The 19,363-nt window shown below is 48.5% G+C and overlaps 1 protein-coding gene across 1 annotated transcript in view; it reads left to right on the top strand.

The window, feature by feature from the left end:
- The first annotated feature begins 14,230 nt into the window (after window positions 1–14,230).
- Ppargc1b (PPARG coactivator 1 beta) overlaps window positions 14,231–19,363 on the top strand; it is a 104,445-nt gene continuing 99,312 nt past the window's right edge. Inside the window, exon 1 of the mRNA XM_038330344.1 lies at window positions 14,231–14,326. Within this exon, the coding sequence (XP_038186272.1) occupies window positions 14,249–14,326 (78 nt within the window). The 5' untranslated portion in view covers window positions 14,231–14,248. The remainder of the gene's footprint in view (window positions 14,327–19,363) is intronic.

The raw sequence follows: 19,363 nt of genomic DNA, 5'->3' as shown, positions 1-19,363 counted from the left end.
AAACAAACAAACAAGAAGAAATCTCTACGCTCTGTCTAGTGGTCCCTTTCAGTCGCCCGTGTGTTAACAGACAACTTTCCCTATCCTGCATCCGATACTAGCTGAGAAGCCTGGATGCTAACAGTGCTAGTCTTGCCTGGTGGGGAATGGATACTTTAAAAGGTTTCTCTCGGTGTGTCTGGACATAGGAGGTAAGCCCAGACTACAGGGGAAATGAGCAAAAGCATCCACCTAGCCAGGGGTGATGGTAGGCATTGGAGGTTGGAGTGTGACTCAGTTGTGCTGGGATTTGTTTGTTGAATGCTCACTCAGTACCGTCTATGAACCAGGAAGTACTTCATGGTGGGCCTCCATGACCTATGCAAATATCACCATTTGCTTCCTTTCCTTGGGGTAACATGTGGTTTTGGTTTTGTTTTTTAATTTTAATCTATTTATTGAAATGCCACGATTAAAAAACACGTAGACAGGTTTATGTTGCTTGTCCATGTTATCTAACTTTACATGGACGCTTCACAGTGATTTTTAAATTAAGTTTGCATTTATCCAGTTCTTTCAGGGGTTACCTCACTCGAGTTGCATGATTGATGACAGAGGTCAGGATCACTGTCTTCGACTCTGAGAGCCAGGGAGCTAAGATCTGGCCCAAAGGCACTGAAAGTAGATGTCTGGATCTAAATCCACTGCATTGTCTAAGTACCACTGGTATATTTTTAGCACAATTTTAGGATTAAAGTACTAACCCTAGTCAGTTAAAATTAAGGTCCAAGGGATTGTGGTTTGGATTATTACCCAGGCTTTTCTAGAAATCCACTGAATCCTGCCTTGGTCTGGAGTGCCCAGGGCTCAGTGGGAAAGGCTCAGCATGAGTCAGAGCCCAGGCTGAGGTTTCCCCGACTGAGGCCATGAGAGCAATGTCTCTGGGTGCATTTCAATTGTTTGATCAATCCCTGTTTATTTACTGAGTTCCCAAGCTTCGGGAGCAGTGTGTGCTGCTCCAGGCCAGTGTGTCAAGGGTACAAATCTGAGCTGTGTCACTAACAATCTTCCAGGCCTCAGTTTCCCCGTCTGTGAAGTGAGGAATAACACGGGCACCAAAACCTAACAGAAGCGGCACAAGCAACAGTGGCTGTCTAAGAAGGCGTCCCCTCGAACTCTGCCCTTTACTATTTATGAGATTATGAGGAAACACAAGCACTTCGTTCCCTGTCGATGCTATAGTGTCCGTGGGCAAATTACAAGAGGGCTGGGGTTTCTACTTAGTAAGTTCACTAAATAGAAGATTTTTTTTTATCATGAAGATCAAATTAAAGGAAATTTTTAGCAGAGAACATTACCTCAAACATATTGTTTCTATTTCTCCATCTTCTTTTTTAATTCGAAAGTTCACCCTCATTTGGGAATTTCATTAAAATCTTTTATTATTAAGAAGTTGACAACATTACGAGTACATTGAGTTGGGGGATTTTTTTTTTTTTTAACAACTCTCACTCTTTAGCTCTGGTTGTCTTGGAAATAGACTGTCCTTGAACTCACAGAGATCAGCTTACCTCAGATTCCAGAATGCTGAGACTAGAGGTGTGTGCCGCCAAGCCCAAGAGATTACATTTTATACAATCCACAGAACCACTGAAGGTTTGCTGTGTAGACTGATCATCCCCACAATGAAGTACTACAGTTACCTCGTTTTACAGATGAGGCCCCGAGGGGCAGCTTATACCAACACCTTGCCAACATCCATACAGCTGGCACTTCTGTTATCTGTCGCTTTGTTGAAAATATTGCCCCAGTAAAGCTGTTACCATGAACACACAGGAACTTGAGTTTGAATCCCCGGAACCCACGTAAACCTGGACGTAGTAGTCCCAGGGCTCCTACAGGAGGTGGGAGATGAGACAGAACTTCTAAAAGCTTGCACTCCAGCTGGTTTGGGGGGCCACGGATGGTGAACAAAGAGACCCTGTCTAAAATAAGGCGGGCATGCAAGGTTGTCTTCTGAGCTACACTTGTATACCTTGGTACACATTTGTCCACACTCACAACACACACACACACACACACACACACACACACAACACACATACGTGTGCATGCATATGTACAACTTGCTCCCAAATTAAGTGACTTAAAAGCCATAGGACTGGAGGTATATAGTTCAGAGGTAAAGCACTTGTTTAGTATGTATGAGAGCCCATGTTTGATGCCCAGCACTACTAAATAAACAAATAAATATAATTATTTTTAGGAGCCACGATAATCACTTATTTGCTCACGCTGTGATTTGAGCAGAACTCTGTGGAGTTGGTTCCTATGGTACTGTTGGGCACTGATAGGGTAGCAGGCCCCAGGGCTGGAGAACCCAGAATGGGTTCAACCAGGTACCTGCGCCTCAGCAGAAGCAGATAAGGCTCAAGGTGCCTGTGCCTTTCTCATCTTCCTGTGGTGGCTGACTTCCCAGAGAGCAAAATCACACGGAGCTCAGGAATGAGCAGAACACATCTTCTGTTGCGGTCGATCAAAGCAAGTCAGAAGGCCTGCCTGGAATTATAGAGGCAGGAAGCAGACACTACTTTCAAAGCCTAGAGGAACAGCCTTGGCTGGGGGCGATGGTGCTGTTCCTTACACCTGGAAAGCCTTTTCTCTCACACACACTTTTAGGGTAGACTCCTAAGAGCGGGAAGAGTGCTACGAGACATTGCTTCCGCAATGGTAATACTCTAAACACCTTGCGTATTTAAGTCTCTCTCCCTTTTTCCTTTTCCTTTCTCTTTGCAAAGGAGGCCCAGTTTTAACTTTGTTCACTCTGTTGTTGTTACCTCAGATGGTTTAGTGGAAGAGATCTCAGCTGGGTGGCGGGGGTGGGGGGGAGCGCATGCTCAGGACTTCTGGGTAAATAATAAAGTCAGCAGAGTCACGCTGGTCAGCAGTCTCAGGAACACGTGGAGAAAGAGATTTGCTACACCCCACTTTTCACAGGACTTGGAATAGGTGAAAAGATGGCCGTGTTTAGTGTTCTCTCTGACATGCCATCTGTCTTTCCTTGCTGTGCCTGCTTCTTCTGCCTACCGTCCCATGTCCGGTTCAGTTTAGTATTGTCCAGAGCACAGATCCAAATTGGGAGCACACTCCAAATTTATGGTCACCCTTCCTGACACTTGGGCATTGGTTTTTCTTCGCGGAGTCTCAGCTTCCTCATCAGAACCCAGGGCTTTCTGCTTGTGTTACAGACACAGGGTTCTCTCTTCATTCATCATCGTCTTCCCCATTGCAGGCCCTGGGCTGTGCCCCGAGAGAGACTGCGGGTGGCACCGTAAGTGGCTCCTGGTACTACCACATTGCTTGTCACATAAATAAACCATCAAGGTCTTTTCAAAGATTTAATTTACGTCAGCTGCTCAGGGCAGATACCTGAGGAGATGAGCTGCGAGCAGAGGATGAACGAGATGAACAGGCTAGGAGGGGTTGGTGAGGGAGAACATTCCAGGTCAAGGGAACACAGAGCACAAAGGCTACAAGACAGGAGCAGTTTAACTCTGGGATCTGAATGGTGCCCATGGGTGAGGCCATGTTCTACCCTGGAGAACCTACAGACAGAGGAGTCTTTATGATAAGCCCCCTCCAAGCGGTTGTGAAAATAGTCTCATATTCTTTATCACAAATGGTCCTCAAAACAGCTGCAGAAAGGTTGGGGACATAATGCAGGTATCCTATTAATCTTGCTTTATGAGCCAAAACTCCTTATGAACTCTCTTTGCAGTCTTTCCCAAAATGGTCCCACTCTCCTCCCATGCTTAAATTTAGTTGGATGTCTCCATTATCCTTTATTGCTTTTGATGATTGGAATCTTTTGGGAATCGATGGCATCTTTACACATACATATCTTTCTATAACGATATTTAGCTCCTGTTAATTTTTCAGGTGTATTAATTTTCATCTGTCCTTATAAGAGACATTGGTTTAGACTTACCTTGTTACGTCTCTGTCTTGTCTTGGTATCCAGATAAGGCGGCCTGAGAATGAGGGAGCAAGTGTCCCCTTCTCTTGGCTCTCTGGAGGAGGTCATGATGAGTGGCTCTTAATACTTGACATGTTCGGAAGTGTTCACCAGTGAAGCTACGTGGCTCTGAGCTTTTGTATTGGATAGATTTTATTTTTAAAGTGGGGATCATAAGGCTGTGTGCACGCTGCGAGTGTTAGATGATAAAGCTGCACCCCAGTCCTTGTGTTTTAGGTGTGGGGGAGTTGGCTTTTTTTTTTTTTTTGAGACAGGGTCTGACTGTGTAGGTCAGACTCGCCCTGAATCTGTGCCCCCACCCTTGTCTCTTCCTCCTGAGAGGTAGGATTACAAGGATGTCCCACCATGCCCAGCACCGTGCCCAGCACTTCGTGGGCAGCCTTTTCATTACTAGTTGAAGCTCTTGTTTCAGGTCTATGAAAGGGTTCCGTTGCTTCTTGAGTCAGTTCCAGTGGGTTTTGCGTTTGTAAGAATTTGTCTATTTTATTTGTTTTCTAATTGCTACAATCTTCTTAATCAGAGTTAAATTGGTAGCTGTGTCCCCTGTCGCATTTCTTACTTATAATGAGTCTCTCTGTTTTTCTTGATCAGTCTAAAGCAGTGGTTTTCAACCTGTAGATCGTAATCCCTTTGAGGATCGCATATCAGACATTTGGATTACAATGCATACAGTAGCAAAATTATAGTTACTAAGTAGCAAAGAAATAATTTTATGCTGGGGGGGGGGTCACCACAACATGAGGAACTATATTAAAGGGTCACAGCATTAAGAAGGTTGAGAACCGCTGATCTAAAGTTGTTGGTTCTTTCAAAGCATCAATTATTAATTTTGGTGACCTTTTTCTATTCTCATTTTTACCAATGTCTCCTCAATTTTCAGTTACTACTACCCTTCTCTGTTTTAATTTGTGCTTCTTTTATTGTCTTAAGGTAGCTAGCTCATTATTATCAACTGGAACATTATTTCTTTTTTTCTGTTTGTTTTGTTTTGTTTTTTTCGAGACAGGGTTTCTCTGCAGCTTTTTTAGAGCCTGTCCTGGAACTAGCTCTTGTAGACCAGGCTGGCCTCGAACTCACAGAGATCCGCCTGCCTCTGCCTCCCGAGTGCTGGGATTAAAGGCGTGCGCCATCACTGCCCATTTTTTCTCTTTTTAATTATTTTTTTCAATATATTTTTGTCTTTTTATCCCTCCTCCCCACCTCAGCTCTTCCCAGATCCTCCTCACCTTTCTATCCATCCAACTTTATGTTTCTCCATCTAAATTAGCAGTCTGTCTTAGTCTGAGTTAGGCTTTCTATTGCTGGGAAGAGACACCATGACCATGAAAATTCTTTTTTGTTTGTTTGTTTGTTTGTTTGTTTTTCCATGACAGGATTTCTCTGTAGTTTTGGAGCTTGTCCTGGAACTAGCTTTTGTAGACCAGGCTGGCCTCGAACTCACAGAGATCCTCCTGGAATTAAAGTTGTGCACCGTCATTGCCCAGACTGGCAATCTGGCAGTATTTATAAAGTGGTCTAAGACACTGGGCATGATTTTGAGCATATATGAGACCTTAAAGCCGGCCTCCACAGTGACACACTTACTCCAACAAGGCCATATCTACTCCAACAAAGCCACACCTCCTAATAGTGCCACTCCCTTTGGAGGCCTTTTTTTTTTTTTTCAAACCACCACATAGTCTTTGTTCACAAACGCTGGTTTGAGTAATTTGTATAAACCCACTGAACTCCCGGGTTTAGAATGCATGCAACTTAATTCTGGCCAATCAGAGCAGGGATTGGCTAAACAATGAGCTTTTGCCACAGGCTAACACAATTAGCAAACTCAGCCCAGAGCGGAAGGACAGCCCAGAGTAGGGGGACAACCCAGAAGGCTCCTTTGCTACACTGCTAAGAGGACTGGACCTGGACCTGGGACAAAACACCTGGACATCCACAGTGGCGAGCGCATTGGAGCACAGCTGGGGAGCAAGCATCCACTCTTCCTAACTGTTCTCCCTTGGGTATGCTTGTTATGTCGATCAGTAAGTTATTCGTGGGAGCCAGTTTGTGTAGGGTTTCCTGCTCACTGCATTGGAAGCAGCTATAGCTAGTATTGTCCCACTAAATGTAGCTCACCACAGAGTAGACTGTTTCCAACAGGATGATGAATAAACTTCAAATAATGCATCATGGTTAACGTTTTCTAGACTCTTCTATGCAGATCTGACTTGACTGTGTATTAGAACACCGAGGCTCAGTATAAGCGTCTCACAGGCCTTTGAAGGTTTAACAAGTAAAGGACCTCATCCATTCCCGCTGTTTTCTTAACCAACTTTACCTATTCTTTTAGTGATATGTCTGGGACTAAAATGTCATCTGGAGAAAATAAATCTGGTATCACAAGGGATCCATGGTTACAAAGCAAGTTGATGACACATTCACATGGGGCAGTGAGTGTCACAGGGCTTGTGTGTAGGTCACAGGAACACTTGTGGGAGTGAGTTCTCTCTTCCCACTACGTGGGCTCTAGGGATTAGGGGTAATTTAAGATAGTTTACAATTTAAAAGTGAAGCAATGAAATGAACAAGGATGCTCCCTTTCAACTTGTCCACCCCACCCCCCCATTGTCTGTGGGATTCTGGAGGAAGCTGGAGAGAGGCCAGTATCCACAATACTGCTGCACTGAGGACCCACCATGCTTTGCTCCTCATGATGGCTGTCATGCCTGGAGGCCATGCTCTCCCTCTGGATCCTGTAATCCTCTTGGCTGCCTCAGAGCTGAGGAGATTCCTTTTCATATAAAGCACTCCTGGGGTGGCCTACTGACCTGAATTCTCCTCTCAGCATCCTGACTCCAGCTGCCTTTGCTGCCAAACTATACACGGCCCAGATGACTTCTCCCACGAGCAGGAGTTAGAACATCCGGGGCCGAGGCCCTGGAGAAAATGCCTGAGGCTGGTCCAGCTCAAGACCGTCACTGTGCAGAGTGAGAGTCGAGGCTCCATAGAGAAAAGAATCTTGTTTTAAGCGGTCCTCAGCCCTTCCAGCTTCCAGGGAAGAAACGGTTATTTCTCCTGACTTGTCTGCCGACTCCTCACCCCTGCACACTGTGGAACTCAGAATCTTGAAACTACCTGACAGCAACAGCTGAAAGTGGCCGCTATTTATGGTCCTATAGCATGGTGCCGGGCACCCAGAAGGATATACAAATTTTGTTGAATCAAAGTATATATAAACATTATGTTGTAGTTCCCTGTCTTTTGAATCAGACTTAAGGTCTCCTACAGGAGCATTGTTAATTACTTAGAGCCATAAGTACTGAGTTCAAAATCTTCTCTATTGTGAACTTGATCTGCACAAAACTCTAGGATACGTCGGAGACATAGAATAATCTTCAAGAAGTGATTCCCCAATACGCCAAAGCCAGAAACTGACAGAGCACTCAGTTATCCTTTTTGTCTGATACACACACACATACACACACACACACACATATGTATACACACACATATATACATATATACACATGTCAAACTGAATGTAAACTCTGTTGCCTTTTAATGATTTATTATTTTTATGTGCATTGGTGTTTTGCCTGCATGTACTGATATGTGAATATGTCACATCCCCTGGAGCTGCAGTTAGATAGTTGTGAGCTGTCATGTGGGTGCTGGGAATTGAACTTTGGTCCTCCGAAAAAGCAGCCAGTGCTCTTAACCACCGAACTATCTCTCCAGCCCCACCATGTTGCCTTTTGAATACTGTCTCTTTAAATGTCACTCTTCTGATATATACATATATCATTCTAATATTTGTATAAATATAGATATTGTGTATATGTATATATGTATTTGGGTTAATTTGTTTGGTTGTTGTTGATTTTTGGTTTCTCAAGACAGGGTTTCTCTATGTAATAGACTTGACTGTCCTGCAACTTGCTTTGCAGACCAGGCTGACCTAAAACTCACAGAGTTCCGTTTGCCTCTACCTTCCGAGTGCTGGGATCAAAGGTGTGTGTCATCATTGCCCAATTGTGTTTTTTTTTTCTTTGAAACAAGGTCTCTCTATGCCTCTATGCAGCCCTGGCTCTCCTTGAATTTGCTATTTAGACCAGGCTAGCCTTAAACTCCAAGAGATCTTCCTGTTTCTGCCTCCCAAGTGCTGCAATTAAAGATGTGTCACCTGTGCCTTACTGGACTAGAGTACATATTGAATAATAACCTAGGAAAGACACCACATCTTCTTCACCTATTAAACGGTCTTGGGAAGAATCCTGCTGAAGACTTTTGCCCTGTAAACAGATAAGAGAAAGCAAGTTTCTACCTCTTCAAAGTTTTTCTACCTCCGTGTTTAGTTTTGTGACTGAGGGTTGGTGGAGGGCAGCCCTTACAAAACCAGGAAGCAGTAAGAAGCTCGACAGCTGCTTAACACTGCTCACCTGGTGATTTGAAGTCATTTGCTGCACATGAAACAACATGAACTGTTGTTTCCGTCAAATGCACCAACGAAGTCACGGAATGCCACTGCCGGAAGACAGAAGACGGAATGCCACTGCCAGAGACAAGGGCCTCGTCAGACACAGATGTGCCTTGTTCATCCTGGGCCTTCAGTTAAGTGGCAGAGGCTCCCACCCTCAACCCTAAGACCTTCAAATGAAAAACATCCAGGTGATTTTTGGAACTCTGACTTCCGGTCCTGTCTCTGTCACAAAGGGCTTTGTGATCCAGGTGACATCCTTTGCCCCTCTACTGTTCTGAAGTTTTGTCACTCAGTGGAAGACAGAGATAAGGGTTCCTGTCCTGGCTTCCTTCAGTGAGGGACTATGATGTGGAAGTGTCAGCCAAATAAACCCTCTCCTCCCCTACTCGCTTTTGGTCATGGAAGCAATAAAAGCCCTAATTAAAACAGAAGTTGGTATTAGGAGTGGTGCTAGGACTGCCGTGTTTTTGGAAGGATTGTGGAACTTCGGGCTAGAAAAGCCACTGAGTGTTGAGATCTCAGTGAAGCATTTTTGTTGGAGTGCAGACAATGCAGGCCTGGCTTGGGAGGTTTCAGAGGGAAGTTTGAGAGTCTCTTAATGACTCTATCAGGATTTTTTTTTTTTTTTTTTTTTTTTTTTTTTGCTATTTTGAGTTAATAATCTGTGGTTCTGGTTATCTGGGCTGAAGAATCTGCTGTGATTAACAGGATACCAGAACCACTGAAGCAAAACTTTTGCTTTACTGGGACAATTGATGCTGCTCAGCTGGAGCTGTGAACTCAGTGGCGATTCAGAAGAGACCAGCATCACTGAGGTAAAATCTTCTGGAAAATCTTTCCTCTGAATCTGCACACACAAGCTGTGTTCAGAGGTGACCAAGGTTGTACCTTGTGTTTGTAGCCAGCTTGGTCACGTGTAAGAGCCTCCCAGGTGGTACTGGTTTTGAAGGCATGAAACGATCATAAAAAAAACAGTCGAGGCTTGAAACAGTGAGAGACCAGGAGAGGCCCTTGGTGAAGGCACAGCTGGAGTAGTGGTGGAAGCCCCAGGATCGAAAGGGTCTTGAGAAAAGAGAGACCCATGGGTGTTCTCTTCATGGACAGCATGAAGAGAATCCAGGAGAGGTTACTGGTGAAAGGGCAGCCCAGCTGCAGCAGGAGACCTCCGTGGCCTCTGCATCAGACTCCTGCCTCTAGGTTCCTGACCTGTTTGAGTTCCTGTCCTGGCTTCCTTTAATGATAAACAATGTGAAAGTATACGCCAAATAAACCCTTTCCTTCCCAACTTGCTTGTGGCCATGCCATCACGTTTCAGGCAGCAATAATAGGGACTTTAAGGATCAACTGTACAAAGGTGCTGTCTTTTAAAAGTTCATCTTGGCCTTGGACACAGAAACTGGGACATAGAGCAGCATGTGGCTATGTGGCACCATAGCTTTGACCATAGGGTTCCAGAAATCCTTACTGCCTGTTAAGACCCATGTCCTCCCTCCCTCATTGAACAATAGTTTGCTTAACAGTTGTGTTGGCCAGTAGGTGGGCAGGGATGGCAGATGTTCTATAGGCACTGGCTTATGAGTGCACCAACTGCAGTAGCAGTTGTAACTTAAACATCTGTTTAATGATGGACAAGCAGAGTCACCCGGGGGACCCTGTTAAATCTGGGCCCACTTCAGACCTACGGAATAGAAATCTCTGGTGACAGAGACCAGGTGACTGTCATGTCCTCAAGAGTCTGGGAAGCAGAGCTGCAGGGTCTGAAGAGATCTCTCTCCTAATATCAGAAGAAGAAATGCTGATGGTCTCACTTGGAGTATTTGTAGGCGGGGGAGAGGCTAAAATATTCAAGTCCAGTCGGATAGGTTCCTTTTCCTCGAGCCGTATCCGAGGAGCCTGGAGTGCTCTTGGCTTTGGGCTGGGTTGGATATGCACCACGCTCACTTTCACTACTTCCAAGGGAGGCAAGGCCAATAAAACGGCAGAGGAGGTAGACGTGGAGCCTCGTGAAGTCCAACTCTGGCAGTATTATTGCCCTTCCCTTGAAAGTCATAAACTAAGAAATGTGCCACCGTTCTGGCTTCCTCCAGGTGGCCAGCTGTTAGGAGCCACTTCTAATTCCCTTCTAGGGGGCTGTCGCTTGGACGGGCACACACCTAGGCTTGGCCTTAGCTGGACCTCTAGCTGCTTGGTGTACAGCTAACCACTTCTCCCCTTTTGCAGGGGATACTGGAGGTTTAGCCTAGGACCCTGAGTGTGCTGGGCAAATGTTCCACCACTGAGCTAGATCCCCAGCATTAACCCCCCCTTTAAGCTTTCATTTCCCAGGAGATATAATGGATAAATTCATCCTATTGAAGCTTGTGGGAAGGATTAGAGATGACGCAGCTCAGATGCACAGGAAAGCTGGGAGGTTCAGCCGGAGCCTGAGATGCTAACAGTACATTTGGGTCAGGGACTCTGCACGGCTTCATCCAGGAGCTTTTTCATTAGCCGGGCAGAAGACCAGCAACCTGAGATGCTCTGTCACCTTGGGTTTCTTGAGGACTTTTCTTTTCTTCTCTTTTTTTGAGAGGAGGTCTCACTATGCAACCTAGGGTGGCCTCAGACTTCCTTTCCAGTCCTTTTGCTTCAGCCTCCTGAGTGCTGGAGTTGCAGGCATGAATGATCACTCAGCGTGCTTGACAACTTTCTCAAGGAAGAACTCCACACTCCTGCAAGGAGGCAAGAGGGTCATGGGGCTCAAGACTGTGAGTGCCTTTAAAGAAAGAACTCCTGAAAAGCAAGCTAAGCTTCTCAGGTGGAGGTTCACCCTAAATGTCTTGGCAGCCACAACCCAGTCAGAGGGTCGATGAGAAAGTCCTTAAGACTGGGCAATGGGTAGTAATTCTAACAACACCAGAGTTTTAAAAACAAAGTCTCCAAAGGAGTCTCTAGCAAGGCAGTGAACAGTGCAGTAACTGTGCACAGCTCACTGTGCACAGCCATGGTCAGGGACGGCTGGCTGGGGAGGAATGTAGCTTTTTGGCTACAAAAGTCACAACAGCAAAGGGCCAGACTAGAATGGGGACAGTTCTGGAAACCGTTTCATAGGACCCCTACTTGGTCCAGGAGCAGCAGCCTTGGAGCACCCAAGTCCTTGCTGATAATGAGGATGATAACGACAGTGATGGTCACTTCCTGTCTGCTGGACAAGGGCCAAGCAATTTTTTTACACATATTATTTCACTTGACCCTTACTTGACCATTGCTATCCCCATTTTGTAGATGAGGAAACTGAGGCTCATCATTTTTTTTGTTTTGTTTTGTTTTGTAAGTCAGGGTCTCATGTGGTCCAAGCTGGCCCCAAGCTTGCTACGTGGTCAAAGATGACCTTGAACATCTGATCCTTCTGCTTCTATGTCTGCAGTGTTGGCATTATAACACATGCTGCAATACCCAGTTTTATTTGGTTCTATAAAGCCAGGAACTTCATGTGTGGTAGGTAAAATGTTCTATAAAGTGAATTATGGTCCCAGTCCTTGCTTCATTTTTTTTTTTTTTTTTTTTTTTTTTTTGGCAGCACCTCATGTACTCCAGGCTGGCCTATAGCTCCTTATATAGCCAAGGATGACCTGGAACTCCTGACCCTCTTGCCTCCACTTCCCAAGTGTTAGGATTACAAGCATACATCATCATGCCTGACTCTCCCTTTTACTTTTAAGTAACAGTGCACACAGTTGTTGGTATTAGGATTCAGACCTGAATGGAGTACAGAGTCCGTTTAAATTGGAGGGAAGGTAAGTCATAATGACCAGCGCCTGTAAAGATATTTTCTCGTATTCCCCCTGAAGGCAGGCCCTGTGCCAAGCACTTTACATATTTTATCTCTTTATCTTCATAGCATCACTATGAGTAAGTGATTTCACTATCCCCATTTGTAAAGATGAGAGACCAAAGCCTGAGATCAGATGACTTGCTGGGGTTCAAAACCAGGCAGCGATCCTGACTGAGTTGCCCAGTACTAGAACAAGGGACACTATGAGCTGGACCAGAACCCAGGACTCCTCTGAGGCTAGCTGTAGGTTCTCTTTTGGCAGCATCGTTCCTTAAAAGCATGCTGGCCTTAAGCCCAAAGAGTGAAATCACACCCTGCGGTTCTGGGAACCTCAGACTGGAGAAGGAAGCTGTTGCTGTGTGGCTCAAGTCTGAGCAGGTGTGCTGAGGCTCTTTCCTTCTCTTGCTGGAAGGAGAGCCTGCTGGCCGGGCAGGGTGGGGCAGCCCCTTGCCAGTACCCTGTGGGAGGGAGGTGGCAAGAGGCAGGTGTGCCCAATAAACAGGTCTGTGTCTTCCTGCCTTGCAGCCTTTATTCAGCCCCAGCCCCCGCCCCCCACACCCCTCCCTTGCCCTCACACACCTAGATGCCTGCTTGGCCAGCTTCGAAGCAATGAGAGTTCAAGGTTGAAGTCAGAAGGTTTGCTTCCTGGCTCTGGTTCAGGACTCTCCTGGAGTGCAGTCCTGACCTACAGTTCCCTCATCTGGTAGAGTATGTGGTGACCGAGGGGGTGGAGGAGAGCAGAGCCCTCCAGCCTTTTCAATTAACACATTATTTATTAAATACCCCTGGTCAACCGAAGTGATAACAAAACAAGGTTTAAACCTGGTTTCATGTGTTAGACTCTAGCAAGGACAGATTGACTCTAATCAATTCTTCAAGGAAGCCAAGGTACAAGGGCCGCTGAGATACCGCTAAGGGAAAGGGTCGCAATGGCTTGGGGTTGGGAAACAACAAATGGGTTGGTATTTATAAGGGTGATGGAAAACCAGGTGGTGGTGGCACGTGCCTTTAATCCAGCTCTTGGGAGGCAGAGGCAGGAGGATCTCAGTGAGTTCAAGGCCAGCTTGGTCTACAAAGTGAGTTCCAGGACAGTTAGGACTGTTACACAAAGAAAACCTTTCTCGAACCCCCCCCCCCCAAAAAAAAACCAAGGGTGATGGAAAAGTGTGCCCTAAAGATACCCTTATTCGGTGAATGGCCGATTAGCATAGTGGCTCCTTTCCAGAAGGTTCCTATTAAGAAAGGGAGAAGGTCAATGGACCTGGGAGACTGGCAGAAGCCTAGCCAATTCAAGACACTGTAGGCTATGGTAAAGGACATAATTGGGGGATGGTTTAGCTTAACAGGAAATGGGGAGGGGGGAAGGCTTCAAAGAAAACATACGAATGCAGCCCTCTCCGAGAAGTCTTCTCTGATTTCTTTGCCTTTGACCTGTGCTTTGCCTTCCTCCCTCTCTGGTCTTACACTCCGGATAGAGAACTTAGGAGGCCTCCGAAGCTTTCTCTTTTGCTGTTGAAGCACACTGCGGCTTCAAATGCCGTTCCAAACCTCCTGGAGCCTCAGTTTCCCTAGCTGTGTAGAAGCAGGTTGTCAGGCAAGGGCCCGCCCAGCGCTAACGCAACGTGATTCGCTCTAGCTGTAAGGAGGGGGTGCCCGCATTGCTGCGCAGGCACCGGGCTGCTGGCCCGGGCACCGCCACCTGGCTGCCGGCGCTTTTTAATCCCTGCGGGGGGCTGCGAGACTTGGTCGCGGAGACAGACTCTGAGCAGGGAAAGTGGGGGTACGACCCCAGGCTCACGCGGCCCCGCCCCCGCAGCCACCCGGCCTGCCGCAGCCGGGGGCCCGAGCTCCGCCCTCCACCCGCCCGCCGGGCTGCCTCCTCCCTCCTCTTCGCTCGCTCCCTCCCCCGGGCGGGCTCGGCGCTGACTCCGCCGCACGCTGCAGCCGCGGCTGGAAGATGGCGGGGAACGACTGCAGCGCGCTGTTGGATGAAGAGCTCTCGTCCTTCTTCCTCAACTATCTCTCTGACACGCAGGTACGGCCAGCGGGCAGAGCAGGCCAGACACCAGGGTGCAGAACCGTGAGGCTGCAGCGGCAGCTGCGGAGCCAGGAGCGCAGCGGTGGGCGTACCGGGGCGATCGGGGGGTTCAGGCTGCAGAGCCCCCCTTCCACGTGCCTTGCGCTGCGCTCCGTTACAGGCGTAGCGAGCTGCAGGTCGCCGGCGCATGCTGTAGCATTGGGGGACACAGTCATCCGGGAGGGTCTGGTCAGGGCTACCTGGAGTCTGTGGTTCCCCCACCCGCAAAGTTGAGGGGTACTGCGATTCCTTGGGCAGGTAGAGTCTAGCCAGGGTCGGAGGGACCCCTAAGGCTGGCTCTGGGTGCTGTAGGCGCGTCCTCGGCGCCCAGCACTTGCTGCCGTACTTTCACGTGCACTTGTGGCGGGGTTAAGGGAGGCGGCCCGCAGCCCTGGAGTCCCCTCGTTCTCCAGCACCGGGGTACCCCAAGTACTGCCACTGGTTTGTCCGCAGCCCCCCACCTGCTCCCGCAGCGCAGAGTTTCCTGTCAGTTGCCGACTAGGGGAATTAAGGGTCTGCGGGGCACGTGGACAAGCGGGCGGAGATAGTGTCTATCAGCTTTCGCTATCCGGAGGAGACCCTCTAGGCAAGAGCAAAGCTGGATCGGGGCGGAAGGACTATCTGGGGGGTGTCTGGGTCCCCCTGCGGCGCGCGGCCTCGGCGCGCGCTCCACGATTGCAGGGGGAAGGGAAGGTGAGGCGGCGTCCCGGGTTCTGGCTGAGCCTGGGAGCTTCACCGGCTACACGCTCGTGACAGGAGTGTGCTTTGGTGTTCGGAAGGGAGGAGGAGAGAGCTGCTGGCTTGGAGACCAAAAAATGGGGATTGCTGCTGGGACAAACAGTTGCGGGGAAATGTGCACGCGGCGTGCGCGCCCCCAACTCCTCCGTTTCCCCCGGCCCAAGCCTGTTGCAAGCCTAAAGTTTGGCTCCCGAGTTAGGGCTTTTGCTCCCGGCTCTTGGCTGCGTGTCCCCGAGAGATTGGGGATGCGGTAGAGCCAGGGAGGAGACCCCGGATGCGGGGACACGCCTGGGTACGGAGCCCGGCTGTCGGACGGAAACCCGCGGGAGTCGCGGGGACAGACTGAGTACCTGGAGTGGAAGCGTTTGTGCCGGTCCGTTTTGCATAACACTGGGAGGGAGGGGAAGGCGGAGTGGGGAGGGAGGGTGGGAGGAGAGAGGGAAACTTTGCTTCTGGTTAGAATCTACCAGTCTTTGGGCGGTAGCAGCTGTCATGGGACCGGGTGGGCGGGGAGAGGCTTGCAAGCTGACTCCTGGCGGTGAGACGCGACTCCGAGGGGACGCAGCGGCAGACGTTCTGCTCCGGGAAGACTCCTGGTGGCGACTTCAGGCTGGCGATTAGGATAGGCGGCGGGGCGAGGTGTCGCCTAGAGGAAGCCCGCCACACGAGGGAGACGGCTGGCCGTAGCCCTCTGCCAACGCCGCTGCGTCCCGGAGCTGCGGGGCCGCGTGGTGTGTGACTGGCGCGCTCGGGTGGGTTCGCAGCAGAGGCCCAAGGGGACGGTCGCGAGTGATCGAGTGATCGAGCTTCCTCAGGTTGGGAGGGGGTGTTAATGAGTGGGCTGTGCGCGGGTGTGTGTGTGTGTGTGTGTGTGTGTGTGTGTGTGTGTGTGTGTGTGTCCCCTGCGCGTGTGCACACGCCGCGCGCGCCGGGCGCGTACCTTTACCTCTGACGAAACTGCGGTGGAGCTCCCGGCCGCGTCGCCGGGCTCGGTCACACGCCCGGTGTTTGTGTCTGCCGAAGTCGGCCCTAGCCTCAGCACTCCAGCAGTAGATAGCCTGGGACCAGGACTGGAGGTGGTGGGGATTTGGTTTGGTGGTCCCCCGAGAAGACCTGCACCCCAGATCTCTATTGCCTGGAGTCGTTTCCATATTTCTACACTTAAGAACCTAGTAGAAGAGACCCAAAATAGCTAGTGAGACTTCTTCACCCATACCAAGGTTGTGTGCTCTGGACATGACCCTGGCCTTTAACTTTAGCTTTGGTGTTTGGCTCACCAATAATTAATTGTTTGCCCTTTTAGCTGCCAGCCTAGCTTACTTAGTAAGGCTGCTTCACCAAGGAAACTAGAAAAAAAATGAGAAAGCAGGTGTCAGCAGAAGCAGTGCAGTGAAAGTTAATTTGGGACGTTTGCTGCACCCCCCTTTAACTTAACCACGTGACAGGCCGAAGATCTCTCGGTGATCTTTGCCGGGCCAACTTGGGAAATGTAATTGATACCAGGAGCTTTGCAGCCGCCCCTAGAAGGATCAGAGCTGAGCGGGAATGGGCGGGGCAGCCCGCCGCCTCATTTTACAGTTGGGGAAGAGGCTGTGAGGGGTGAGCTGCTCGTCCACGACCACTCAGCCAGGGGGTGACAGAGCCACCCAGGGCTCCTGACTCCAGGTCCTGTGTGTTACCTCGAAATAGCACTGGACTTGGAGTCAGAAGGCCTGAGTGGAGTCACCTTCCCCGCTCTCTGGCTGGGTGATCCTGGAGCAAGCCATTTTGACTCTCCAGCCGGGTTCCTCCATCTGTCCAATGGGGCCGGTGGTGCTGCCGGAGAAGCCAGAGGCCTGCTGGTGGGGTGAGCCTTGTCTGCATGTGAGATGTCTGGCTGTCCCTATTGCTGCTTCCCCACAGCCCTTCCCGGACCCTCCCCTCCCCCCAGCTCTCCCCTTGGGAGGGTTGGGGAAAGTGGATTGTCTTTGACCCCAGTAGATTTCTGGTTGTCTTTGGTGGCTAACCCAGGCTTAGATTAAAGAGAACTTCTGTTTCAGAGACTTAACTTTTCTCCGTTGTTGCCAAAGTAGACGTTTATCAGAACTAGGGTTGTGGCAGCTTCTTGGAAATGTCTGAAGAACATGTCTGAAAGAACTGTGTGCTGGTTTCAGCTTTGCCTAGACTGTCCCCCTTGCTTGGTGTGCCCTTGCCCACCATCCTGCATGGCTTTCTCCCTTAGTATGCCTTCCTGCCAGCTTGCCTGCTCTTTCTGCTGTCTCTCATAGTCAGTTATGAAAGCCAAGCATTGTGTGTCTGAGTCTATCCACTAGGATCTAAGTTGTGCCTTTTTATCTCTTTGTGCCCGCATGGCACCTGCCAGAATGCTGAGCCATGTTCCTTTGCCCAGTTCTTGATGGGGCACATGGATTACAAATAGGGGAGTTGAGCCTCGCTAAACAGAAGCTTCTGGACTGACAGGGGAGACAGCTGGGTGGGGAATACGCGAGAGAGGGATGTACAGGGTTACAGCTGCTAGCAAAAGCCTTAACTCCAACGGCCACGTGGAAAGCTTGGTAATAAAGGGGTTATTTAAAATCACTCGAGTGCTTGGAGTGACAGTCATAGTGTCAGAGATGACAAGGACGTTATACGTTGTCTAGTCTAACCCTTATTTAAAATTTTTAACATTGTTAGAAAACATCTCCAAGCCTCATGGAAAAAGGTGACATATTTAATACTTCAAAATTGTTTAGTTTTGTATGAGTATCTGCATGTGTGTGCTCTGGTATGTGTGTGGAGGTCAGAGGACAGCTTGCAGAAGATCTCTGATCACCATGGAGATTGAACTCGGGTCATCACCCTTTACCTGCTGAGCCATCTCACCAGTCCAGAAATCTGTAATGTTGTTCAAAGAGAGCTACTCCAAAGTCTTCTGTATCTCAAAATCTTTCCTAGTCATATAGATCACTTATTTGGAAAAAAAAAACAAAGAACAAATGGAGTTATTCTGTTGTACTAATTTGTAAATTGGAAGCACACTGTTTTGTAACTTGCTTTTTTCTCCTCCTCACAATATGCTGTGAACATCTTTTTTCATCAATAAATATTGTGCTTAATATCTTAATGGTTGTATAGTATTTCATGGAGGGTTGAGCCAACACGCATCAATCAGTCCTTGGTTGTTACTCGATTGTTTGTATCTATCCTACTGTAAGCAATGCTGAAATGAATATCTTTGTGTACATGTGTTCTTTCCTTCATTTAAATTCCTAGAAGTAAAATTGCTCTATCAAAGGAACCGTTCAGGTATTTGGTAAACACATATCAAAATTGTCTTCTAGGGAGATTGTATTCCTTTACACACTCATTACCATTGTGTGGGACTGCCTGACTGGCCATACCCCAGTTGTTCATACTGTCTTCACTATTATCAGCTCGGTCAGTAATATACTCCGTTACTCTTGCTGTTTAATGTGCATCTCTTGGGTAACGTGTGAGGTTCACTGCTCCCCCCCTTGCATGGCTCTAGGGACTTGACCTGACTAGGGCAGTGAGGGAGTAGAGAAAAGACAGCAGTAACTGGAATGGGATGTACTGGTTAGGGTTAGGGTGGACTGGGCACTCTCTGATGGAGAAAGCCTCAGATGCTCAGTGTTTGTTGTATACAGTTGAACAGAGGGGTGGGGTTATTGCACACCAGATAAACAAACGAAGGGGCAGGGTTTAAGTACTGCTGGACAAGGGGTTAGGTTTAGTTAACTTAAATAGGAGCCATCTCTGTAGGGGAAGAGTCTTCGGACTATAAATATCCAGGGGAAGAAAACTATGGTGGACATTTTCTGCACTCATTGTTGGCAGTCACAGTTGGATGCCCAGAAGGCTTTGCGATGTCTCTGAACCTCACTTTTGGTGGTGGTGGTGGTGGGATAGGACTCTGCCATTTTCCTGTGGGTCTGAAGCCATGCCCGTGCCAATGCTGTCTGTTCACTCAGGGCTTTCCTGGCTTCCTATGCTCAACGTCTCCCCATAGAGAATCACGTAAGCTGGTTCCATACAGCACCATGGTTGTGAGCTTGCCCCATTTTACAGTGGGATCTTCGTCTCCTTGTCACTGTTAAGCTGGAACTGAGCACACAGAAGGGGCCCTACACACAAGGAGAATTGAAGAAATGACTTAAAGTCTTAGTGCCCCTTGATGGGTCTGGGACACTCCATTGCCCTTGAAGCCAGGGCCAGCTGCTGTCCAAGTCAGAATAGCAGCTGCATCCAGCAGGT

The sequence above is a fragment of the Arvicola amphibius genome, chromosome 5, assembly GCF_903992535.2.
Source record: "Arvicola amphibius chromosome 5, mArvAmp1.2, whole genome shotgun sequence".
Classification (NCBI taxonomy): domain Eukaryota; kingdom Metazoa; phylum Chordata; class Mammalia; order Rodentia; family Cricetidae; genus Arvicola; species Arvicola amphibius.
This window is presented reverse-complemented; position numbering and strand designations above follow the sequence as displayed.